Below are 26,585 nucleotides of genomic sequence, written 5' to 3'. Positions count from 1 at the left end.
TGGCACCTCCTGCCCTTCCTACTCAATCATCATGAGCCGCCTCCTGCCCAACCTGCCCACTGGCTCCTGACCAATCAACAGGCACTATGTCCTGCCCAACACACCTGCACCCCCTGCCCAATCATCATGAGCCATCTCCTGCCCAATCCACCCAATCGGCATTTTTTCTCCTGGCATTTCATGTCCAGTCTTTGAAAGATGCCTCATAGCTGCCTGCCCTACCCATGCTCCTCAGCCAGAGGCTCATCACAGATTGCCTTTCAAATTTGATTCAGCTGCTCATAGCATTGCTTATCTGCCCTATGGTGTCTCCAATTGGAAACCCCCTGGCCAACCCTTCCATTATACCCATCTCTCATTCACAGCACCCCTTAAGCCAGAGAGATCGCAATCACTGTAGGAAGGAGCCTCCACCAAACTCAGTCTCCAGGACCAGCTGGTTCTGGCACAACCAGTGGCCCAAGTAACTCAAGCGCATCTTGCTCAGCCCCACATCCTCTAATTTAGAACAGGAGAAAGGAGTTTCACAAATGGCTCAGTGAACTCGCCCTTCTAGCTTGGAGAGTACACGTATCACATCTTGAGGAAGGGCAGAGGTCTTGGGGTTCCACATGTGCTGCAGAATAACTGCCACAGGAATTGTAGAAAAAGCAGTAGAGTAGCACTTTCAAGACTAACAAAATAATTTATTAGGTGAGCTTTCGTGGGACAGACCTACTAATAAATTATTTTGATAGTCTATAAAGTGCTACTTTACTGCTTTTTTGTTTTGATAGTATATAGACTAGCATGGCTTTCTCTCTGTTAGCAATTGCAGAGGCACACTATGCTTCCTGGTCACTTTTCATGCACATTTTGGCTTTTTTTGTGACATGTTTGGCAGGAGGAACAGAAACATGGGGGCCCAGGACAGGGCAATCACAGGCTACAGCCAAAAAGTTTTGCTCTCTTGTTTCTTTGCATAGTTCACATTTCTATTGAAACCAATCTGTTCCTTTCTGCTGGTTAGCTTTTTATTGCTACAGACCACTCTGGTACTATGGTTATTTTTTTCTTCCTTCCTTCCTTTTGTAGAAGCTCTGCTCACTTTCAGTAACACTCTCATATTCAGTCACACACACAAGAAGTCTCTGCCACAAAGTTTTCACAGTCTAAATAATCTGTTCTCCAGTTCCATACCTACTCCCTTAAAAAGGTTTCCCTCTATTTTAAATAATTCTCTCTCAGACAGAAATGCAAATCTTCCTATAGTTTTACATGATACTGTGCACAAAAGGATAAGTTGCAGACCATACAGCCTTGCTACCAGCTACAATGGAAGAAGCCAGTAAATAGGATTAGGGACATGTACATGCACTGATTTTAATAATTGTAATGTGCAATTGAAATAGGTTTTTTTTTTTAAATTTTAGCATAGGTCAAACACAGGAAATAGATTTCAGTTCACTTATATTCCCATCCGGCTAATGGAGGATTTTGTTAAGCGGGTGTGAAATATAGCTCCTAAAGTGCATAATAGAATAAAAACAGAATAAAAAAAGATCCATCTCTTACCTACAGATGAATTGTGTGAACTACTTTTTACCGTACAATAGATAGCATCACTTTCTGGATTACAGTACAAATGTCTCTCCAGGATTCTGCATCAAGTGACTGGCCTTGCATTTGCAATGACTCACGGTTTAGATTTCAATTACAAGTTTTAAGTATATGTGCTTTTCTTTCAGTGCAGTTAGGACCACTTTCATGACAGGTTCATAGCTGCTTCTTTTTTCTTCTCTTAAAATGCAAGACCCTAGCACAGTAATGTCTGTTGAAGCGAACATAGTTCAGATGAGATAAGAAGGCAGCTCAGATCATTACATGTTAAGTATTTACCTCTCCCAGTCCTGTGCAAAAAAATCCTTGGTCATCAGCAGATTGCTTTCAGCTAGTTAAGGAACACTGGTACAGCACAGAAAAGAAAATGCCATTCTCAAGAAATGTAACAGAAATAACTCCATGATGTTACAGAAGGAACAATTGGTTGAGCATTATCCACACAGGCTTCTTAAAAGGAGTGGGAAAGCTTTTGAAATACCCAGTAGCATGGCATGAAGAGCTATGGATTACAAAGCAGAGCACATTCAATGAGTAGACAATCAGTTCCTGTCTGAAGCAGTCAGAAAATACAGCATATGCAGGAAGTCCATTGAACAGTGGCTGGGGCCACCAGATGACTGAGTTGCTAACAGATCACACAGGGACTCCTGCAGAGAAGCTACATGAATGCTTTTCATTGGCCTTGTCAAGGCTATTCCCTCACTCTGACACTCAGGTGCAGAAGGTGGGGGCCCACCTTCAACTTAAAAATATCCTGCCTCTAAGCTTCTGCTTAAAAGCTTTCCAAGGTGACCAATTCCCTGATTTTGGGAGGTAGCTGCCACCACCCAAGTGAGAAAACCCTTTTGAATTCAGGAAGACACACTTGGGATATCTCCCCTAGGGGTAACCCCAAGCTCTTAGCCCTCCCTTAGGAGAGAGCTTGAAAACGAAGAGGGGAAAAAAACATGGAAATCTCTGATAGTTGCCCTTTCAGTCTTAGGCACGCATACATGCAGGACCTTCTCTAGGACACAGGAATCAAATCATTGTATTTAAAACTGTTATTTATTAACAAAATAATAAGATATACTTGATAAAGCATACTTAGTTGCTAGGTGTTACAAAGCAACTTAAAAATAGATTAAAACACAGAGAATTACTTCCTTGGTATTCAGTTTAAATGTTACAGTGTACAAGGTGTCGTATCAGCCATCCTGAGAAGTCCTGCACCAAACCCAAAATAAAAAAATAATAACCTGATTGCATCTGGCTAAACACTTCCTTTCTACTTACACAGTGGTTACTCCAGGATTGCTCAAGGCCTGGATATTACAGAAAATTCCAAACCTAGTTCATACTTAATCCATTGCTGTCTCTCTCCTGTGGCCACACAAAGGATTCTCTCAGCAGGTAACTGATTCAATTCAAAAGATTGCCTCTCTACCCATTGGCTCACCTGGCCACGTGCCAACAGAGAACCTACTGCCCCTGGGTTTTACCCTTTACAGGCATTCATTCATGACAGGTTTTCACTACAGAATCTGTGCAGAAGATTGCCACACCTGAGCCACTCTTTGTAGATAACGTTTCTGAGGAGTTGTTCCAGACTGATCTTTCAACTGCAATTTTTTAAGGCCATTCTCTTAGTTACATGCCACTAAGCCCAACTTCAGAACCAGGCAAATTGACTGAAATATTAAAGAACAGAAATATCAGTCATAGAGATGAAAACAATATATGTGGGGAAAGTGCCCATATGGCTTTTGTAACGTGAAATCCTCTCTCACCATTCTATTAGAATTTTATTATAATGGGGGTACCAACAATCTTGTGGACAAAGGTAATTCAGACGTTATAATGTTCTTGAACTTTTAGATCACCCTTGACAAGGTTCCACATGAAATGCTCCTAAGGAAAGAAATGTGTTGTATGATAAGAAGTAAGGCTCTTTCAGGGATCAATAGCTGATTAAAAATAGTAAACAAAGGATGAGAATAAACAGTCTGTTTTCACAACATAGAGAGGTAAAAAGCAGGGTTTCCTCAAAGATCTGTACTGGGACCAGTTCTGTTAAACATGTTCTGAAATGAACTAGAAAAAACATGGAGAGAAACAGTGGGGTGCCAAAGTTTGTGGATCGTACAAAACTATTCAGCCTAGTTAAGACCAATGCTGACTGCAAAGATTAAAAGGAATGTCACAAAACTGGGTGACTGGGCAACAAAAAGGGCAGTCTATATTGAATGTTGATAAATTCAAAACAATGCACAGAGGAAAACATAATCCTAACTATGCATACAAAAACAAGGGGGTCTAAATTTGCTGTTACCACCTAGAAAGAGATTGTAGACTCATTGAAGGACATTCTCTGAAACGTCTGCTCAATGTGCAGCTGGGGTGGCCAACCCACATGCAGCTCTTTGAGCCATTAAACGTGGCTCCTCCTCAGAGCCATGCATCAGGAGTGCCATCTGCTGCTCCACATAAACTCCCCAGTGATTGACAGGTAAAGCATATAGCAGCCACAACTCTGGAGAAATGGCAGCAGCAGCGGCTCTGGTGAGCCACTGGCATTGAGTTAGAGCGGGGGAGAAGCTGAGGGTGCCTGGCTCTGGGGGAGGAGTGGTGGGTTGGGTTAGAGTGGAAGGGAGGCTGGGGGTGCCTGGTGCTGAGGGAGAGGTCAAGGACTGGGTTAAAGCAAGGAGCTGGAGTTGCCTGGTTCTGGAAGAGGGAAGGGGGATTGGGTTAGAGCCGGAGGCTGGGGGTGTTTAGCTCTCTGGGAGGGAAAGGACTTTGAACCAAGTATTATATATTTATTTTTATCTATCCATCTATCTACATAAAAAGAGTGTGAGAGAGAGAGAGAGAGAGAGAGAGAGAGAAATAAATCTATAACACATGGCTCTTTGCACTCTATCCATGTGGCTCTTTTGGCTCTTTGCACTCTAGCCCTGTCTCTTTGTCCCTAACTGGTTGGCCACCCCTGCTTCAAAGAAGCGGTGATCTGTGTGGTGAAAGAGTGGGCCAAGGATGGATCTTGGCTGTCAGAACATTGGGGAAGAAAGCATCATTCTCAATCACTTGCACCAGCCCTGCAGAGCTCAAAACAGAAATATAATACTACTCAAAAAGTAGCTCTGACATGAAGGCACAGAACCACTGTTCACTGTAAGCTATGCACTTGTGCAGCCATTCAGAAGAGATTCAAATGCCACACAGAGCACCCACAGCAAGGTGTTTTGTTTCTATTGGTGGTGCACATTCACACATGCCTTGATATGCATAAAATTTATTCTGCACATGGATGGAAAAAAATAGAGGGAATGTTGCTTGGGACCTCTATTTTGTGGAACCCAGAGCCAAAAGGCATTGAACTGTCCTCACAGCTTATTCTTCAGGGAACCTGGAACAGCTGGGGAGAAAACTCCATAAGAAGCTCAGAATGTTATTCCTTAACTGCTATCCTCCTGGGATGAGACAATGGAGCCTTAAATTATTGCTTTCTTAGTCCTATACCAGTGGAAGTATAGTACCTGTAAAAGTTTTCAAGTATTTTACAGATTTTCTATTTAAAATATATCCAAACTTGGAATTTTGTGGCAACTTTCTCAACATTATAGTTATTGCAAACCCAAAGATAATCTTTTAAGTATTATTTTCATTAAAACTTTGAAAGAACTTGTACTATCCAGTATCACTGAACTGCATCAACATTTCCGTAAGTTTAATAAGTGCTCATGTTCATATAAGTAATGTGAAGGGAGAAAAAAGGCTTCAGTGTCTGTTTTGGGTTGAGTGGCTTTTTTTAATGTTTTAAATACCAGGTCACTGAAGATACAGAGGTTTTATAGCCCTCATTGAAACAGCTCTTTATCTTTTTTCCATTAATTCCACAGTGTCATTCAACAAAACTAGGAAACTTCAGATAATATGGATGTTTGCAGATTAGACATCAGGCAATAAATAAGACTAATTTCACAAGCCTACAAATATAATGTCCCCTTATCATTGTTTATGCCTCTCACTCTTTGTAATGCTTGCTAACACTTTAACCAAGGCAAACTGAAGTATTGTTTTTGCTGCCTTATCCCAAAGGCAAAGCACACAGTCATAATATCCTTTTATCAGATTTTCTGGTATAAAAGGACTTGTCACCTAAATGCATGCTATGTTTCTACTAACAGGGATGGTTTCAGAGTTCCTGTTTTGGAAGATGCATTTGTCTTATGTTTTATTCATTTTGTTTCCTCTTTGCAGCGGTCTAAGTACCACCTGTCCCAGAAGATGCACCTGTGACTCTACACAATCAGTGCAATGCTACAGGGTCCTACAGGTACCTAGAGAGATTCCTGCTACCACCAAGTGGCTTTACATCAGCCACAGCAAAATCAAACACCTCCAGGTAGGATAAATCCCATTTTAAATAACTTGCATTTTCACTTTAAATCAAATGACCCATTATATTTTCTACATCATGGTAACTTACAAGTCAAATCCAATGAGAGGTTTATTCCAGCTGCTAATGGTTAGGTACAATTATGCCAAGTCTGTATTGGGTTTTCCTACTGTTTGTGATCACTAATAATTAACTATTATATATTATTATTCTGTTGATTCCTTAACCATGATATCTGACCCCTTGTTTGTACTGCTTGGCTGATTTGTTTGTATGATTAACAAACTAGTTGTTTAAATTATGTTGATCTTAACATGTATGTTTTATAATGATAACAGAGAGCCAAATTCTGATCAGGTTTTAGGGAAACTTAAAAGTGATATTCTTTTAAAGGCAATTCATTCCTTCTTTAACTAAATCAAGAGGCTTAAGATAACAAGAGAAACTTCTGTGATGAATATAACTGAAAGTAACTTCCTGGTAAGGGTTTGACTTCTCAGGGCCTGATCCTGCACTTCTGAAGTCAAAGGGGATTTTTGACATTGATGTCAGTAAATTGGGCCCTAAATGATTTTACTAAACGAGAGCAATTTATAAATGAAGTTGCTACCTATTTATTATTGTGGTGTTCATAAGCATTAAGAGGATAAAGGTATGGCTCAGCTCATTCTGAGGCTCACTAGGCACCACTGATTTCCAGTAGTTATGTACAAATGTCAGTACCAGATGATGCTTTCTTGTGGCACATTCTCAAGTACCTTTTCTTTAGTTCCACTGCAAAACTATTATAACAAATACAAGTTACATGGGCAGACAGTAGGGAAATAAAACCATCTGCCTTATATATGCTGTATGTGCCAGTTGTGTATGAATAACTTTAAGAAATTGTCTGTTTTAAAGATATATTTTTATTGAGTTTCCTCTTTTGCTTTTATTCTCAAGATTCAATGAGCTGTGCTTAATACAGGTTGCACCTCTCAAACCTGGTACTCTCTCATCTCGCAACATCTATCATCCGGAATGACCCCAGATGTTACCAGATGAGAAAGTAGCTGGCAGATGTAGGGGCCCCAGCTCGGCTGGGAGTCAGGGACCTGCCTGTCCTGCAGCTGCAGGGCAGGAGGCTGCTGTGGGTCAGGAACCAGAGCTCCCTAGCAGTGGGGGACAGCAGTTGGAGGCCCCACCCTACACCACAGCAGCACTGAGCCAAGACCCTGACCCCCCACTTGCTCTGTGGCAGCATGAGGCTGGGAGCCTGTGTGCTCACTTGTCCTGCAGCAGTGGGGATGGGACGCTGCCAGGGGGCTGGTAACCAGAGCCCTCTAGCAGTGTAGGGCCAGGGCTGGAGCCACTGCATTCCCTGCAGCAGCAGGAGCTGAGAGGCTGTTGTGGGCGGGAGCTGGAATCCCCACTTACCCTGTGGCGGGGTGGGGAAGGGAGGGGAAGGAAAGAACATAAGAATGGCCATACTGGGTCAGACCAAACATCCACCCAGCCCAGTATCCTGTCTGCTGACAATGGCCAATACCAGGTGCCCCAGAGAGAGTGGACTGAACAGGTATCGATCAAGCAATCTCTCTCCTGCCATTCATCTGCAGCTACTGACAGACAGAGGCAAGGGACACCATTCCCTACCCATCCTGGCTAAAAGCCATTAATGGACCTAACCTCCATGAATTTATCTAACTTTTTTTTAAACCCTGTTATCACAGAATCACAAGGCTGGAAGGGACCTCAGGAGGTCATCTAGTCCAGTCCCCTGCTTCAAGCAGGATCAACCCCCACTAAGTCATCCTGGCTTGACAAGGCTGGCTGGGACTTACAAACCTCCAGGGATGGAGAATCCACTACATCTCTAGGCGACACATTCCAATGCTTCACCACCCTCCTGGTGAAGTAGTTTTCCTAATATCTAACCTACAACTCTCCCTCTTCAACTTCAGACCATTACTCTTTGTTCTGCCATCTGACTCCACTGAACAGTTTCTCACCCTCCTCTTCAGAGCTCCCCTTCAGGGAGTTGAAGGCTGCCATTAAATCACCCCTAAGTCTTCTCTTCTGTAAACTTAAACAAGCCCAAATCCCTCAGCCTCTCCTCATAGGTCTTGTGCTCCAGCCCCTTAATCATTTTTGTTCCCCTCCACTATTATAGTCCTAGCCTTCACAGCCTCCTCTGGCAAGGAGTTCCACAGGTGGACTGTGCGCTGTGTAAAGAACTTCCTTTTATTTGTTTTAAACCACTGCTCATTAATGTCAATTGGACTGTGTCTACATTCACATCCCTCTTTTGAAAGAGGCATGTAAATGAGGGAAATCAAAAATGCAAATGAAGTGCATATTTGCATATATGGCACCTCATTTGTATATTCTTCTTTCAAAGAAAAAAAGTAGTGTAGATGCATCTCTTTCGAAAATAAACCCCATCTTCGAAAGAACCCTTCTTCACATTTTTTGAGATTAAATGGGAAGAAGGGTTCTTTTGAACAAGGGTTTACTTTTGAAAGATCCGCATCTGCACTGCTTTTTTTTCCCTTTCAAAAGAAGCTCTTTCGAAAGAATATGCAAATGAGGCACAAGATATGTAAATCTGCACCTCATTTGCATTTTCAGTTTCCCTTCATGTGCATGCCTCTTTTGAAAGAGGAATGCAAAGTGTAGACACAGCTTTGGCGTCCTCTATTCTGCTATTATGAGAACAAGTAAATACTTGTTCTTTGTTCGCTTTCCCCACACCATTCATAATTTTATATGCCTCTGTCATATCCCTCCTTACTCTCCTCTTTTCTAAACTGAAGAGCCCTAGTCTCTTTAATCTCGCTACATATGGGACCCATTCCAAAACCCTGACCTTTTTAGTTTACCTTTTTTGATCTTTTTCTAATGCCAATATACCTTTTTTGAGATAAGACCACATCTGTACGCAGTATTCAAGATGTGGGCAGGCTATGGTTTTGTATAAGGGCAATAAGATATTCTGAGTCTTATTGTCTATTCCCTCTTTAATGATTCATAACATCCTGTTTGCTTTTTTGACTGCCGCTGCACACTGCATGGATGTTTTCAGAGAACTATCCATGATGACTCCAAGATCTCTTTCCTGAGGAGTTATAGCCCCATCATACTGTATGTATAGTTGGGTTATTTTTTCCCAGCGTGCATTACCTTACACTTATCCACATTAAATTTCATTTTTTTTTGTTGCCCAATCACTCGGTATTGTGAGATCCTTTTGAAGTTCTTCACAGTCTGCTTTAGTCTTAACTATCTTGAGCAGTTTAGTGTCATCTGCAAAACTTTGCCACCTCAGTTTGCCCCTTTCTCCAGATCATTTATGAGTAAATTGAATAGGACTGGTCCTAGGACTGACCCTTGGGGAACACCATTAGTTACCCTTCTCCATTCTGAAAATTTACCATTTAATCCTACCCTCTCTTTCCTGCCTTTTAACCCGTTCTCAATCCATGAAACGATCTTCCCTCTTAGCCCATAACAATTTAATTTACGTAAGAGCCTTTGGTGAGGAACCTTGTCAAAGGCTTTCTGGAAATCCAAGTACACTATATCTACTGGATCACCCTTGTCCACATGTTTGTTGACCCCTTCAAAGAACTCTAATAGATTAGTAAGACATGATTTCACTTTACAGAAACCATGCTGATTTTCACCCAACAAATTATGTTCTTGTATGTGTCTGACAATTTTATTCTTGAGTATGGTTTCAACTCATTTGCCCAGTACCAACATTAGGCTTACTGGTCTGTAATTCCCGGGATCACTTCTAGAGCCCTTCTTAAATACCGGCGTTGCATTAGCTATCTTCCAGTCATTGGGTACAGAAGCTGATTTAAGAGATAGGTTATAAACCACAGTTAACAGTTCTGCAATTTCACATTTCAGTTCTTTCAGAATTCTTGGGTGAATACCATCTGGTCCCGGTGACTTGTTACTGTTAAGTTTATCAGTCAGTTCCAAAAACTCCTCTAATGACACCTCTATATTGGACAATTCTTCAGATTTGTCACCGACAAAGGAAGGCTCAGGTTTGGGAATCTCTCTAATATCCTCAGTCGTGAAGACTGAAGCAAAGAATTCATTGAGTTTCTCCAAAATGACTGTCATCTTTGAGTGCCCATTTTGTATCTCGATCGTCTAGGGGCCCCACTGGTTATTTAGCAGGCTTCCTGTTTCTGATGTACTTAAATGTTTTGGTACCAGTTCTTGAGCTTTTGGCTAGCTGTTCTTCAAACTCCTTTTCAGCTTTTCTTATTGCATTTTTACATTTAATTTAGCAGTGTTTATGCACATTTCTATTTTCCTCTCTAGGATGTGACTTCCACTTTTTAAAAGAAGCCTTTTTATCTCTCACTGCTTCTCTTACATGGCTGTTAAGCCACAGTGGATCTTTGTTAGGTCTTTTATAATATTTTACATTTAAATATGTATACATTTAAATTTGGCTTCCATTATGGTGTCTTTGAAAAGTTTCCATGCAGCTTGCAGGGATTTTACTTTAGGTCACTGTACCTTTTTATTTCCGTTTAACTAAGCTTCTCATATTTGCATAGTTCCCCTTTCTAAAATTAAATGCCACAATGCTGGACTCCTGAGATGTTCTTCCCACCACAGGAATGTTAATTGTTATTATATTATGGTCACTATTTCCAAGCGGTCATGTTACAGGTACCTCTTGGAACAGATCCTGCACTCCACTCAGAACTAAATCAAGAATTGTCTCTCCCCTTGTGGGTTCCTGTACTAGCTGCTCCAAGAAGCAATCATTTAAGGTATGAAGACATTTTATCTCCACATCTCATCCTGAGGTGATATGTACTCAGTCAACATGGGGATAATTGAAATCCCCTACTATTATCAAGTTTTTCATTTTGATTGCCTCCCTTATCAATATCCCTTAGCATTTCATAGTTGCTATCACTGTGCTGGTCAGGTGGTTGATAGTATATCCCTACTGCTATATTCTTATTAGAGCATGGAAACTCTATTCACAGAGATTCTGTGGAACCTTTTGATTCATTTTAGATTTTTACTTCATTTGATTCTTCATTTTCTTTTCACATATAGTGCTACTCCCCCACCTGCTCGACCTGTTCTGTCCTTCTGATATATTATATATCCCAGTATAATTGTGTCCCGCTGGTTGTCCTCATTCCACCAAGTTTCTGTGATACCTATTATATCAATATTCTCCTCTCATACAAGGCACTCTACTTCACCCATATTACTACTTAGACTTCTAGCATTTGTGTATAAGCACTTTAAGAGCTTGCCACTACCCTTTCCTGATTCTTTTTCATGAGATTGTTTCTCCTCTGATCCAGACCATACTTTATCCTCGTCCACCCTTTCCTACTGACTAAACCTCGACAATTTCTATCAGTAGACTCTCCTCTAAGAGAAGGCTCTGTCCAATCCACATGGTCCCATGCACCAATCGGCTTTCCCCCATTTCTTAGTTTAAAAACTGCTCTCCGACCTTTTTCATGGGAAATGCCAACAGTCTGGTTCCACTTTGGTTTAAGCTGGAGTCCATCCTTCCTGTATAGGCTCCCCCATCCCAAAAGTTTTCCGAGTTCCCAATAAATCTAACCCGTCCTCCCTATACCATCGTCTCATCCACACATTGAGACTCTGAATTTCTGCCTGCCTACCTGGCCCTGAGTATAGAACTGAAAGCCTTTCTGAGAATGCCACCATCAAAGGTCACGGATTTTAGTCTCTTTCCTAGCAGCCTAAATTAAGCCTCCAGGACATCGCTCCTAGGCTTCTCTATGGCAATGGTACCTACAGGTACCATGACCACAGAGCTACACACAAGTCTATCTAGATGCCTTGAGAGATCTGCAACCTTTGCACCAGGCAGGCAAGTCACCATGTGGTCTTCCCAGTCATCTCAAACCCAGACATCTACACTTCTAATGATTGAATCACCCATTACTAATACCTGCCTTTTTCTACTCACTGGAGTTTGCTCCCCACAAAGGCATCCTCAGTGCACGAGGATACCACATCATCATCTGGAAGGAGGGTCCCAAATATGGAATAACTTCCCTCTGCTTCCATTGACTGCTCTCCTTCCCCAAACGTTTCATCCACCTTAACAACACAGGAGCTGTCTGACTGGAGGCAGGACAATTCTTCAGTGTCCCAGAAAGCCTCATCAACATACCGCTCTGCCTCCCTCAGCTCCTGCAGTTCAGCCACCCTGGCCTCCAAAGCCTGCATTCAGCCTCTGAGGGCCAGGAGCTCCTCGCACCGAATGCGCACATAGGCCACCTGACCATGGCGTAGGTAATCATACATATTACATTGGATGCAATAAATAGGATATCCCACACTCTGTTGCTGGGCGTCAAACTGCATATTCTATGGATAATTAGATACATGTGGGGTTATTTAAATGTGGTACTTAGGGGTACAGTTTAGTACAAAAGTTTTAGAAAACGTGAAAGGGAACTAGCTCCCCTTGCAACTCTCTCCTGTTTGCAATCCCCTGTTGGCAAGCCGCCCTGCTCTCTTTACTAGCAGACTTTAGAAGCTCTGGCCTTCCTGATTGCTGGCCACGCCCCCAGCTATAGCTCCACCACTAAGCAGAGGGTTCTAGATATCAAATCCTAAGCCTCAGCACATGGATCTCCAAACACAAAAACAGACAAACACAAGCCCAGGACCCAATAATATATAACCCCCAAACACAAACAGCCCCTTACCCAAGGTCCTGTGAATTGCATGTCCTTCATCTTGACAGCCCCCCTCTCAGAACTCCCTCCTGTTTGCAAAAACCTGTTCCCAAGCTCCCCTAGCTGCTTACTAGCAGGCTTTATAAGCTCTGGTCTTGCTGATTGGTAGCCCCACCCCCTGGCTACGGCTCCATCACTGAGCAAAGGGTTCTAGATTTCAAATCCTAACTGCCAGCCTCAGCACACGGTCTTTCAAACAAACAAAACAGCTTATCTCATGGATCTTCAAACACACAAACTAACATAAGCCCAGTACACAGTAACAATTAACCCTCCCAAACACAAACATCCTGAAAAGCCTCTTTCCCCAAGGTCCTGTGAATTGCTCCTATTTCACCTGGGGAGCACCCCTCTCAAAACTCCCTCCTGTCTGCAATTGCTCTGATCTCAGGAGGGGGACTAGAACTGGCTGGAGACCCATGGCAGCCCCGGGAGTCTGGGCTGGGGCCAGAGTCCCAGGGGAGGGAGGCTAGTGCCTGAGAACAGCCCTGCACTTTTTCCTGTTGGGGACCTGTTAGGTCCCAAGCATATGAGATAAGGGAGGTACAACCTGTAATTGCTCTGGACTAATGCCTGGGTTCCTGTTGCTCAGACTGTTAATCTCTGTTCTGAGATTAATATTGCAGTTTAATCATACCCTTCAGCAGGGGTGTGCAAAGTAGGAGACTGCCTCCCCAGAAAGGGCATGACATTTTGTAAGGCGGGTGCAGCACAATTGGATCCCCCACCACAAGGCTTCTTCTGCCTCCACAGCCCTCTAGTTCCTCCCACATGGCCTCCTCCACTGCGGTCACTAAGAGAAACCCCACTCCCACAGCCACTGTGCCAATGAGAATGTTCTGAGGACTTGAGTCAAGCAGCAGGGCCAAGCTTGGAAAGGTGGCTGCATTGGTCCCCACAGCCTGGGCATGTTGGCCCCCAGGAATACCTGGAGATGATGGTGAGGAGCTAGTACTGCCTGGGGGCAGGACAGGGCTGCCTTCAGACTGGTGCCACTGTTGGTTGTCAACACAGTGCAGCCTTGAGTCCCCCTCATACTCTCCTGGGGTCCTCCCCTCGTGTAAACCCTCCCTCTTCAGAATACCCCCTGGAGCCCTCCAGTACCTCCTTCCAAGCATCCCACCTCCTTCCTGGGTGCCCCTCCACCCTGCATCCTTTCCTATGGTCCCTCCACAGGTTGCAGGGGGGCCTGGCTAATTGCAGTGTCGACAAGTGATATCTGATGTAAAAAGTTTGTTCACTCCTGCCCTACAGTTCACATTGCTATTTCCCAGCTATTATCAATCCCTCAAATTCTCTTGCCACAGATCCAATGTCTAAAAGAGTCAAAGTTCACTTGTACACTTTTAATATAGTGATATAGCCCAGTTAATTAGTTCCCTTTGCAAACATGTCTGTTTGCTCTTTATTAAGAAACATAACAAACGTGAAAGAAAATAGTATTTACATTTCAAGACAAGTAAGAAAAATTGATGATTCTTTAGCAGATTAATTGCCCATTTCTATCAACTACTATTCACTCAGTAGTAGCAAATCATACTTGGACTGTGCCTTTCAAGAAGAACACGGGTATTCTTTACAAGACATATAAATGTTTGCTGTGTGACATGTAAGACAACCAGACATACAGCAGTGTAATTAAATGCATGCCAACAAATTATGCCTGAAACTATATAAGGAACTTTGTTATTTTATAAATTTCCTGTGCTGAACAATCAGAATGCCTTGCTTTCATAGGCTATGTCTACACTAGCCCCAAACTTTGAAATGGCCATGCACATGGCCATTTCGAAGTTTACTAATGAAGCGCTGAAATACATATTCAGCGCTTCATTAGCATGTGGGCGGCCGTGGCACTTCGAAATTGATGCGGCTCGCCGCCATGCGGCTCATCCTGACTGGGCTCCTTTTCGAAAGGACGCCGCCTGCTTCGAAGTCCCCTTATTTCCCATCTGCTCATAGGAATAAGGGGACTTCGAAGCAGGTGGGGTCCTTTCGAAAAGGAGCCCCGTCGGGACGAGCCACGCGGCGGTGAGCTGTGTGAATTTCGAAGTGCCGCGGCCACCCGCATGGTAATGAGGCGCTGAATATGTATTTCAGCACTTCATTAGTAAACTTCGAAATGGCCATTTGCATGGCCATTTCGAAGTTTGGGGCTAGTGTAGACACAGCCATACTATTAGGTTTGCAATGGATATGGTAAAAATATCTTCATTCTCATCAGGCTGTAATTATTTGGCTCTTTAATTTGGATTAGTTTGAGCTACTATATATGTATTTCACTTTTCCTTTCTTCTGACAAACTTTGTATAACATAAAATGTAGTCCCTACTTCTCTAAGCACTTATGCCTATGCTCTTAAATCTACATATGCAAAGTTATACATGAGTAATCCTATTTAGGCCATACGTAAGTGTTTGCAGGATATGGGTCTGATTATCCATATTTAAAATAAATGTTTTTTAATAAGGCATCTTTAAAGGAAAGTTAACTTATTTTTTTTATTCATCTTTTTTACTTTATGGAAACAGATTTTTATAAAAAAATGAATATACACTTGCTGTAATTGCTTATAGTTTTGTTCATCTTCTGGATTTTTTTCTTCAGCTTGAATAGTCACTCTAGAGTTGAAACTTTCATTTGAATTTATAGGTCATTTCTAATTAGATTAATTTATCGATTGGATCTATTAGCCTAATATTATTCTCAGCCCCTACTTCTTGGGTTTACGAAGAACAATGTATAAAAGTAACAATAAGAATATTTGTATTCATGTGAAGTTTTGTAAAATCTTGTTTTCACATGATCTAAATTTTTGGATGTCAAACTTCTTGACAGTGCCCCTTCAAATTAAAAGCTTCTTAGCTAAACAATAAGAAGCATTGTGTACCAAAGAGGGAGCTAATATTATTTCAAATATCTGTTTACTTATTGACTTTCATTTGTGTTTGGTGACTACAAGAAGGGATAAATGTATAACTGTCAGGAACAGCATTGCAGACAATGATACTACCAAGGCATAACAAATGGATGCAAAAGAGAATTATAAAAATTTATGTTAAGAACCAAGATATCCTTCATCAGAGAAGGATTGTGCAGTGAAAAGAAATAAAAAGTACTTACTTATTTAACTCAATAAGATGAAAATTAAGCTTCTTAGAGATCAATAGGAATCAACTTAGTAAAAGCAGGAAAAAGTTCACTTGTACCAGAGGAATATACAAGATGCGTTAAGTTTACAAACATTCAGATTTATTCTGACACCAATATGAAGGGCCTACATAAACCTTTTCAACATACAAGTAATCCTTACTCATTTGAGTAATACTATTTATTTAAATGGTACTCCTTTTGATTAAGGAAACAGGGTATTTTGTGATAATAACATACTCATGAACTAAAATGAGGCTGATGGAAAACTTTCCATATTTATACTCTTTCAATGACTCTATATGAAATCTGCCAAGTCCAGGAATAATTTTGCAGGAGAGTAATTTGGGAGCCCAGTGCTAAGCAGCTGACAATTTAGATGAGAATGTAGAAGTCAGGCTTAATCATCATTGATCATATTGTAGGAATGAATATTAGCAATAGTCAGATCATATAGAAAAGCTAGCAAGGAGTTTCCATAAACAGAATAATATATTATCATATTAATTTTTTTTCTTTTTTCTCTAAGATCTCTGACTTCAGGAAAATGTCTTGCCTAGAAGAGCTTATCCTGTCTTGCAGTGGAACAGAATCAGTAGAAAATAACACTTTCAAAGCCCTGAGTACCTTGAAGAGCCTAGAACTCTGGAAGAATAAACTAAGGCGCATACCCACTTCCCTCCCATCCAGCCTTGAAGTATTAAAACTTGGTGACAATTCAATTAGTGTTCTGCATGAGTCCAACTTTGAAGGCTTAAAGAACTTGAGGGTACTTGACATTCAAAACAACTTGATTTTGGCAGTCTCTTTCAGCACATTTTTGCCCCTTTGCAGTTTACAGAGTCTGACTCTGGATGGTAATAATATGGAATCTGTGTATGGGCCACTTAAACTCCCCAGACTGAAGTATCTGAGTATGGAAAATAACAAATTACATACTTTCTCAGGCAGTTTCTTTGCACCTCTCCAATATTTACTGTTTCTCAGATTAACTGGAAACCTTCTGACCAAGGTCCCTCTTAACCTGCCTAAGTCCCTGCTTTCATTAAAGCTAGACAGAAACCAACTCAAAGTGATAAGATTTAGAGACATAAAACACCTGGAAAACCTGTCTGAACTTATCCTCTCAGAAAATCAGCTCTCATCTATTGATGGAATCCACCTTCTTCCTAACTTAACCATCCTGGAACTGTCTAGGAACCACCTCCAATCCATGCCACTCAGACTACCAGCCAGACTACAGAAACTTGACTGTAGCAATAACTTCATTCAGAGAGTGACAGCACAGGGCTTCCAGGACCTACAGGACCTCAGGCATTTGTTTCTTGACAACAACACTGTCAGCATGTTTGAGGCTGGAGCACTTGATGGGTGTGCACAGCTATCTAACCTAGCACTGGAACAAAACCTGCTTATTTCTATTCCACTAAGGCAAGTGAATTAGAAGGTGGCTGGATCTGTGATGGATCTGTAAGTTGTGGAAGGTGAAGGGGCAGCAACTCTGTTACCTACCCTTCCCACATTTCTGAGTTTCGACATCCATCGGTGTGTAGTGCGGGGGGCAGGGGAATACTCTTTATGGCATTGTGCCCTGGCTAAGCTACTAGGACTTTTTCATGAGAGTCAGTGCTGACCCAGTTGATGATATCTCTCATCATTCACCCCCTCGAGAGGTCTCTCCTCTACTGCCCTGAAGTCCCTGGCGTTTCTCATTGATCTTTGGATGTCCATATGTTCACTTAATCCAGGGGTGTGCAAATTCTGACTCGTGCCAAACCCAGTTCGCCAGGGTGATGCTGATTGAATTCTCCTCTCTGCTTTATGACGTGAAGGAAGTTAACAAGAATTTGTTACGTCTCAGATTTGTGCAATAGTGGGAAAAGTGAAGCCCATGGTCTGGATCTGGCCTGCCATGATACTCTGGGCTACCAACGTCCTGTGGCTCAGTGGGACCTTCAGACAGGCTACTGCCTCCTGAGGGCCGACATGCTGCTGTCTTTTGTATTAAGCTCAAACTGATTTAACTAGTTTTCTATTCCAAGTTAACACAATTAATGTTTTTATTTGAGAGTAGGATAAAAATAGAAAATTAAAAATGAATAGTATTGTTTTTGAAATAGAAAAGCTTTAGTCAAATAAATATATGTACAATATGTATAAAAAGCAAAATAAAACTGACCAATCTAGGGTCATGTCCAAACTGACTGGGTACAAAATCAATAAGCAACTTATAGGGTGAAAAATATATATTTCATCCCATAGTTGTACACAGTGTTGTTGTAGCTATGTTGGTCCCAAGACATGAGAGAAGGTAGATGAGTATTTGAATGAAATCTGGTGGAGATAAGCTAGGTGAGGTATATCTTTTATTGGATAAACTTCTGTTGGTACAAGACAGGACAGCCAACAGCCTCACTGGGCCCCTTGGCAAGGTGTGTGTGTGCTGGGGGGTTGCAGCTCCATGACCCTAGAAGGGGCGGGGCCTTGGGTAGAAGAGGGAGGGACAGGGCAGCCAGCCCCCAATACTGCCCTCCCCACAGTCTTTAGTGCCACCTGGGGTATACAGCATTACACTCCAGAAGCAATTTAAAGGTTCAGATGCTCTGCTGCCGCATTAGCAACAACCTGGACCCCAGGCCCATTTGAATCACTGGGTCCTGGGGCATTAATCTCCTTTGCCCCACCTCTCTTGGCACGCCTGGTGAAAGGTATGACCTAGCAAGCTGCACAGAGCTCTTCTTCAATTTGTGGGAGCAAGTGTTCTTCCCCATACCTAAACAGGAGCTCTGTTATTGTGAATCTGTTATTGTCCCAGAATAAGGGGACTTCGAAGTAGGCGGGGTCCTTTTGAAAAGGAGCCCCGTCGGGACGAGCCGCACGGCGGTGAGCCGTGTCAATTTTGAACTGCCGCGGCCGCCCACACGCTAATGAGGCACTGAATATGTATTTCAGCACTTCATTAGTAAACTTCAAAATGGCCATTTACATGGCCATTTTGAAGTTTGGGGCTAGTGTAGACACGGCTATTCAGTCAGATACTTAGATGTTTTTAACAAAAGAGGTAATGAACATTTATATTTTTCTTATCATTGCTTTTTTAAAAATATATTATCATATACATGTGTAATTTCTTTTCAGGGTCTTCCTATCTGACGTACTCAATTTCTGAATCGGATGCTGTCTTCTCCCACTCCCCAATTTTCTAATCTATGCAATATGTTGCACAAATTTTCAACTGAAATAATCCAATTAAGAACTAGCAGAGAATGCCTTCAGGCTTCTCTAGATTTATGTTTGCTAATACTATAATCTGGCCTTATGTATGGCTATGACATGGGACATCATGTATCTGCTTCTAATTTTATTTAAAACACGGTTTGAATAAGATATTTTTCCAAAATGGGAATAAAATTGCTATTCATTTCAATTATATGCATTCAGTATACAACAAGACTGTAATAGTTTGGGGAAAACAATTCAAATGCAAAAAGATTGTGGCCCCACCAGTTAAATTAACAAATTATTCCTAAGTAAAAGTTCAGACAAATAAAGCCCAAAATAATGTCTAAGAATGTTCAAGGTTACCCCTCTTCTGCAGCGGGTCATGTTATTTACTTAATTTTAAAATGGTGGGTAACAAAGGCTGATTGTTTTTTTGATGGGGAAGCAGCAAGTCCATCTCTGTGTAAACTTCAATTTTCCTCCTTGAATAATCAACACAGCAGAATCAGTAAGAAAAAAATATATATCATTTTTTTTCAGACTTCCAGATACTCTAGCCAGGTTGGATCTAAAAGGAAATGACATACAGCACGTTGGAGAACGAGAGCTAAAGTACTTGAAACAACTCCAGGTTTTAAATTTACGGAATAACAAGATATCTGCCTTGGATCGCAAAGTCCTAGAATATTTGCCTCGTCTCAGATATCTGTATTTAGATGGAAATCCTTGGAATTGTAGTTGTGAACTTTTGAGAATTGGAAAAGTGCTGATAGCCAAAGGGACCGATGTCAGTGGAGGTCAATGTGCAACACCAGCAGAAAGCCATGGAGAAAGCTGGATGTCTTCCAAAAAGCTTCTGCAACGTTGTGAAGACAATCTCTCTTCAGCTAAAGAAAACAAAGAGATCAGAAACAAAATGATGGCTGATGATCTCTCCACTGGAGGTGTAAACTTGGATGATGATTATTATGATTATGAAATAGATTAATCATGTACCTATGATGAGCCTTAGAGTTGTATTTTCTTAATTCGGTAATGATCTTTACAAAGAGTCTGCTCGGCTACCATTGACATTTCATCTTTTATTTTATAACTACAAGAGTCAGTGGTTTGGAGCAGATGGAGGTGGGGCTATAAAGTGTTTAGAAAATTGTAAGATGCTAGTTTTTTAAAAAAAAACCTGCTTTGCGATGTAATTAATATTAGATATCTGTGGGAACAGGAGTACCCATACTCACAGCTACAAAAGTGCAGCACATTCAAACAAAACTGGCAATTAACGGGGTTTGCTACCTCTGCACAGGGTTCAGTCAAGTATGCAAATAGTTCCACAGATCTCCTGTAAATAAAATGCTACTGTACTCACAAGATGTCATGGCTATTAATCTGAGTGTCAATCCATTTACACGGACAGTTTTGTAATTTCTAGAATAAGGGGCCTAAGGGTGGAAGATTTTCTATGTATATTCAGACTGGTACGGGCAGGTGTTCAGTACTGTTCATATAATACTGTCTTAGAGAAATTAAATATCCAAGAATGATTTGTTCCCTTTTAGTGCCTAAAGTGCTTGGTCTATAGATGAATTAGTTAAGGCATAATTCCAGATGTAATGTACTTGTCTATTTTTATAGTAAATACAACAAAGAGAACAGCTGAATGGAGCTTGTTCTTTGTTCTGTTCAGTAACATTCATTACTGGCTCTAGTTCTGGTTAGTATCCGTGAATCCAAAGTTTGGGACCAAATGTGACTTGACATATCCCTTTAAAGGATCACTGCTTACCCCCTTCTTAGGAATTACCACCACCAGAAATTAGGCTAAAATTGTCAGACACAAAATTATTGAAAGACTTTAGGGAATAAGAGACAAACAGTCATATGACCACGATGCAGTACAAGTAGCTGTATGTAAGTATATGGCATTATGTATTATTCTTGAATGTAGACATACCCAGCAATAAAAGGTGTAAAAGAAAATATCCCCTCGCTCAGTGTAGGAGGTCCAGCATACTTTATTATGAAATACATCTAGTATGTTATTTAATAAATAAAAATAACATAAATTATTTAAACTGAGTAATAGGAGAGAGCTGAAATACCAAAATATTTAACAGAAGATGAGACAGGACTATTAAAAACAACAAGAAGTCCTGTGGCACCGTATAGACTAACAGATAATTTGGAGCATAAGCTTTCGTGGGCAAAGACCTGCTTCGTCAGATGCAGATGCAGATGGAGATTCCAGAGAACTATTAATGTGTACATTTCTTATATAAAGATTGGCTTTTTATAAGGAAGATTGCAAGTGCTCGGTTAAATAACAGAAGGCTAAATTCAGAAGTGATGTAAGTTGCATGTTAAAATTTTAGGAGAAGATGCCTTTTACCTACTTTTTGTTATAGCTTGTTACATTTTCTTTCAGTCCTATGGCATGTATATCTGACCAATTTACACATCTAGTTTGGCCTCTGACAGCTAAATTCAACACCTAGTTGAAGAAGTGATACTATTTAACACTGTGGAAACAAATTATGTATATGGTATTTGGAGGGAACAGAAAACAAAAACTTCAGGGTTAACGTGGGTGTTTTTCCTGCAACAAGAATATATTATATTTTGCTACTTTAGTTATATTAAGGTGAGAGGCCTCCCATGGGTGGGAATGTCCCAGAATATTTGAGACAAGGCTTTATGAAAAAACACTAGCTCTAACATATTCACAGTTGTGCAGATCTTAATGAATAGTTCCCAAAGTACCTGACAACCAAACAGAACAAAAATACACAAACACTAAAAACTAGTGAATTACAAACAACATGTGGGGGGAAGGGTTTCCTGTCAGTTCATAAATCTCAGCAGATAACTGAACAGTGATAACAACAAATTACTTTCCAAAGTAAACAGTCTCAATTATCCACTCTTTTCTGGTGTCATTCAGTTACTGAATAATGACTCACATTCATAAAATCTGTTTTTTCAGGTGTCAGAGTTGTTTGGTTATGCCACCTATGTAAGTATTAACAGCATTCTTAATTAGTACTATATAGGTCACATGATTAAATATGGTGACCTGAGGAATTTGGGGGTTTTCATCTTTTTTACCAACACCTCAGACAAAAAAATGTTTCGGTAGAGATTTTTATAGCAGCAATATGTTTAGGCAAACAATGTTAGTAGCTACTAGGTGACTTCCACCTGCTTATATTGTATTGTATATTAATTAAAAAAGGTCATGAACTACTTATTTCTGAATAAAAATATTTTGTGTTATACTAAGTCTCCCACATAGTTTATAGTGATAGTTTCTTTTAACAATTTGTTTTAGGTGATCACGGCATGTAGTGTTGTCTCAGGGTACCCAGCCTATATTACTTTCAGAAGGTATCTTTCTGATAGCAACGGAGTAGCTTGATGAAGCTTGCTCTCTCCTTTGACAGACACAAGGTATGTTACAAGGCTACAGCTACACTAGAAACATCTGTCTACAGAAGTTACTGACAGAAGAGATGTTCTGACAAAACTTCTGTCAACAGATCACATCTACACATAAAAGCAGATCGATCTTTCAATCCACTCTGTTGACAAGAGGGCCTGCTGAAGTGTCCACAAATTTTTTCCCATAGTTTCTGTCAACAAAAGTTATTTTGTGTGGAGATGTTCCATTTGTTTACAAAACTCTCTAGTGTAGATGTAGCCAGGCAGTCTACACATGTTTAAGCACAGATTGTAGGAATCCAGTGAACAGGGGTTTCACTTGGCAAATATTCATACAAATTGGAATACAATGCCAGAGTACTGAATGTAATTATACCTTTTGTTTTGGATCAGAAACATTAGGCTAGTGTGTGATTCTTGGTGGGAAATACTCTTCCTTTAGCTGCCGCAGAGTACAGCAAAAAAGGTCTTGAAACTGTCCTGGAACCACAAAGGAAATTTTTCAGTACCTAGAAAATCATGGCAACTAAAATGAGTTTGGTGCTCAAACTCCCTATGGAATGAACCTTCTGCCTATGCTAGTCAATAAGATGGTAACAATGGAGGCAGGGGGTGTCTAAACCCCCTGTCACCTTTCATAGAGAGCTTATTTCTGTTAACACTCCACCATCAGGAACCCTGCTCTTGGGGGCTTAGATAACTAAGCTATTTCTTGTGAGAATGAGTACAATTTTAACATCTCTCAAAACAGCTACAAAAAGAAGAGCAGCCCAGCTTATAAATTTTAGCCACGTGGCTAGTACACTCAGCCAGGCTGTAGAAGACAGTTTCACTCCTCAAGTATCAGAGGGGTAGCCATGTTAGTCTGGATCTGTAACAGCAACAAAGGGTCCTGTGGCACCTTATAGACTAACAGAAAAGTTTTGAGCATGAGCTTTCATGAGCAAAGACTCACTTCATCAGATGCTGGTCAATTTAGCATCTGATCAAGTGAGTCTTTGCTCATGAAATCTCATGCTCAAAACTTTTCTGTTAGTCTATAAGGTGCCACAGGACCCTTCGTTGTAGTTTCACTCCTGTCTGTCTTATGAGTAAATTGATTTGAACAGGAGTCTCCCACCTCTCAGGCAAGTGTGCTAACAACTGAGTTCTCAGGTAGCCTGGGGCGGGGGCGGGGGGGGTATGGTGGGAATTGTTCCACTTCTGATTTCTGCTCATACTGACAGGAGACTGCTGTTTAAATCTTTTCTCCCCTTCAGAAACAGGTGTGGGGAATTGAATCTGGCCTTCAAGTTATAAAATGGGTGCTGCCAGCCTCAACAACCAGATTTTGAATTTGATCTGATAGTTTCTGAGCACATCTACTGGATCAAGCCCCGTGTGCAAGACAGATGCTACTCTGCATATCTTCCTTTGGTTTGTGGATCATGCTGGGGCTTAGGTTGGAGATAAGCATCCAGGTACCTCGAGTGAGGCAGCTCACCACACGCCTAAAAGTAGGAACTCAGGCACCAAGGGAACTTTTACAGGGCCAGTCTTAAGATTTAAGGTGTCCTACACAGGGCAGGGTTCTGGGGTCAGGCTGCGCTCAAGACTGCAAGGAGAGGAGCAGGGCAGAAAGGCAAAGGCATGAGAACTGCAGGGTGATGCAGCACTGCATTTCATGTCAGTTACCAGTTGCCACAGGCCTTGTATCAGGAGTCCCAGCTGATGCTCAGGGTTTCACTACTGACTTCTTCCCAGGGGTCCCAGTTGCCACCAGGTGCAGCTTTCCCAGCCCCATGTTTGCCCCCCAGTCTCGCCCCCCCACTCCTCCAGTCCTGTATGGGTGGCCTGGTCCCAGAGACATGGGCCTGCCCCAGACCGCATCAAAGTGGAGTGGGTAAGCAACAGCTGGGAGCTCCAGAGGTTGGGGCTGGCTGTCAGAGCCAGTGAGGCCCATACCCTGCTGTCTTGTCCTGGCACGGCAACCCTAGGCATACACAGCTACATATTCTGTATATGCCTAAGGAGGACCCTGAACTTATACCCTGAAAAATGGAGACACAGAGTGAGTTTAGACCCGTATTTCCCAAATGGGGTTCTGTGCAACCCCGGGGTTCCGTTAAAAATAAGGGCTCCGCAAGAAAATTCCATTACAATAGCAGACTCCTCTGTGGCTCCCTGCTCTGCCACTGCTGAAACAGTAGAACTAAATATAAGTGGTTTAACAGCCGGCAGGGTAGTGGGACAGATCCAGATGTTAAACCCATTAAATTTAGTCCCATTATTTCAGCAGATCAGGAAGCCACAAAGAACCCCTCACTCACCCTACTACCAGAGCAGCCACACTCCTGTGGTGGGCATGGCTCAGCCACCCTTGTTTCCAGCAGAACACCTACATGCCAGCCTTCCTTCTAGCGGACACACATGGCTGCCCATGATAGGCTCCCCAGCCAGCGCCACGGATGGTTCAGTCTCAGGCTCTGGTTTGGGGCTGAGGCAGGTTAATTCTCGGAAGTGGGGAGGGGCAGGTTTGGGGCTGAGAGGGGTTAAGCCTGGGGTTGGGGGGGGGGTTGACCCCGACAGGGGTTAAGCCTTGGGATGGGGGGTTAAGCCTGGGGTTAGGGGGCAGATTTGGGGGCTGAGGCAGGTAAAGCCTGGAGATGGGGCGTGGGGAGTAGAGCCTGGGAATGGGGTTCCACAAAATTCTTTTGAGTTTAAAAGGGTTCTGTGGCCAAATAAATTTGGGAAACATTGGTTTAGATGCATAAAGCATTAGTCAGAAGTTGAGCTGGAGTTTGGTGGATTGCAGTGGTGCTTAAATCTGAGGTTAGACATCTACATATCTTTATGTATCTCAGGGCCCCACTGAACATAAGCGAATGTGAAGCTTCTGAGTTCTAATACTGTAATCCCACCTCTACCACTGACTCAATGGCCTTGGGGAAGTTACTCTGCCTCAGTTTTTCCTATTTACAAGGCCTATTTTCTTGTTTCCCTTGCTGAATACATTAATTACTAGTATTGCAATACATTTTAAAAATTAAATATAAGTATTAATACTTTATTGCCCAATTGTTTTATTATATTCAACTTCCTATAATTTTAAAATACCAAAGTAGGAGTGGCCTTAAAATTATTTGTTTAAAAATATTTTGAGAAGCTTCTCCCACTTTTTCCATTAGTTATTTTTAAATCCACTTCTTCCCCACTGACTTGAGTTGACACGTTTTTATTGTCAACCCTCTGCACTGGCTCCCCGAAACAAGATTCAAAAGGGAAAACATGCATTAAGTATATAAATCTGCAGTCACACATTTTCAGTCCTTTCAATGCATTTTCTGTAACAAGTTTTCTTTAACCATTTGTGAGCACTAGCTAATTGCACAACCACATATGTTGGCACATCTACTAAAATATGCAAGTGGTAATAATTACTTCTTATGCTGTCCTCACACAGTTTGAACAAGAAATCCTGTGGCACCTTAGAAACTAAGAGATATTCTGCAGCATAAGCTTTCGTGGGCAAAGGCCCGCTTCGTCACAAGACGAAGCTTATGCTCCAAAACATCTTTAGTCTCCAAGGTGCCACTGGACTTCTCGCTGTTTTTGCAGATACAGCCTAACAGGGTTACCCCTCTGGGTCACTCAGGGGTGGTTCCTGACACAAGGCCAACAGCGCCCCTCCAGGAGCCCCTCTGGCGCGGTCAAGCAGCCGAGACGCCTACAAGGCTTTTGTGGGGGGTGATTTCAACAGCAACTACCACTGCCAAACCCACCAAGGGCCCGGAACGGGGCGCGGGGTTGTGTGCTCCAAACAGCCCTTCACCCGCCTGGCAGGCACCTACTGGAGGCCGGGGAGAGCCCCTCAGTCACTTTCCGCCTTGCCGGAGCCGGGCGAGTGCTCTGATAGAGGCGCTGGAGCGCGGCCGGCGGGACTAGGACGCAGCTCGCCGAAGCTGGCGCAGGCGCAATGCAACGCGTAGCGCGCTCGTGGCTCCTGGAGGCCGGGCCCCGTTGCCGGCGGCTGTGCCGCACCTCGCGAGGGACCGTTCTGTCCA

At 42.0% G+C, this 26,585-nt stretch overlaps 1 protein-coding gene and 1 long non-coding RNA gene across 2 annotated transcripts; one reads left to right on the top strand and one right to left on the bottom strand.

Annotated features, from left to right (window-relative positions):
* Window positions 1-5,797: 5,797 nt before the first annotated feature.
* Window positions 5,798-20,232, top strand: LOC142010446 (nephrocan-like). Its single transcript, XM_074988797.1, has 3 exons — window positions 5,798-5,986; window positions 16,415-17,316; window positions 19,648-20,232. Exons 1-3 carry the CDS (start codon window positions 5,798-5,800, stop codon window positions 20,093-20,095), a joined length of 1,539 nt encoding a protein of 512 aa, XP_074844898.1. The 3' UTR covers window positions 20,096-20,232.
* Window positions 19,864-26,576, bottom strand: LOC142011356 (uncharacterized). Its single transcript, XR_012645063.1, has 3 exons — window positions 26,373-26,576; window positions 22,919-23,022; window positions 19,864-19,994 (listed from the first exon to the last, which is right to left on the bottom strand). It is a non-coding gene; the product is annotated as an uncharacterized LOC142011356 (long non-coding RNA).
* Between the last annotated feature and the right edge of the window lie 9 nt (window positions 26,577-26,585).

The sequence above is a fragment of the Carettochelys insculpta genome, chromosome 3 (assembly GCF_033958435.1).
Source record: "Carettochelys insculpta isolate YL-2023 chromosome 3, ASM3395843v1, whole genome shotgun sequence".
Taxonomy (NCBI): domain Eukaryota; kingdom Metazoa; phylum Chordata; order Testudines; family Carettochelyidae; genus Carettochelys; species Carettochelys insculpta.
The sequence above is the reverse complement of the archived record's forward strand: the minus strand, read 5'-3'. Positions and strand labels throughout refer to the sequence as shown.

Excerpts from the sequence above, each read along its gene's own strand:
- LOC142010446 (XM_074988797.1), top strand. The coding sequence starts at position 5,798 with ATGCATTTGTCTTATGTTTTATTCATTTTGTTTCCTCTTTGCAGCGGT. Across the intron at positions 5,987-16,414 it reads GCAAAATCAAACACCTCCAG|ATCTCTGACTTCAGGAAAAT; the intron begins GTAGGATAAATC and ends TTTTTCTCTAAG. Across the intron at positions 17,317-19,647 it reads CTTATTTCTATTCCACTAAG|ACTTCCAGATACTCTAGCCA; the intron begins GCAAGTGAATTA and ends ATTTTTTTTCAG.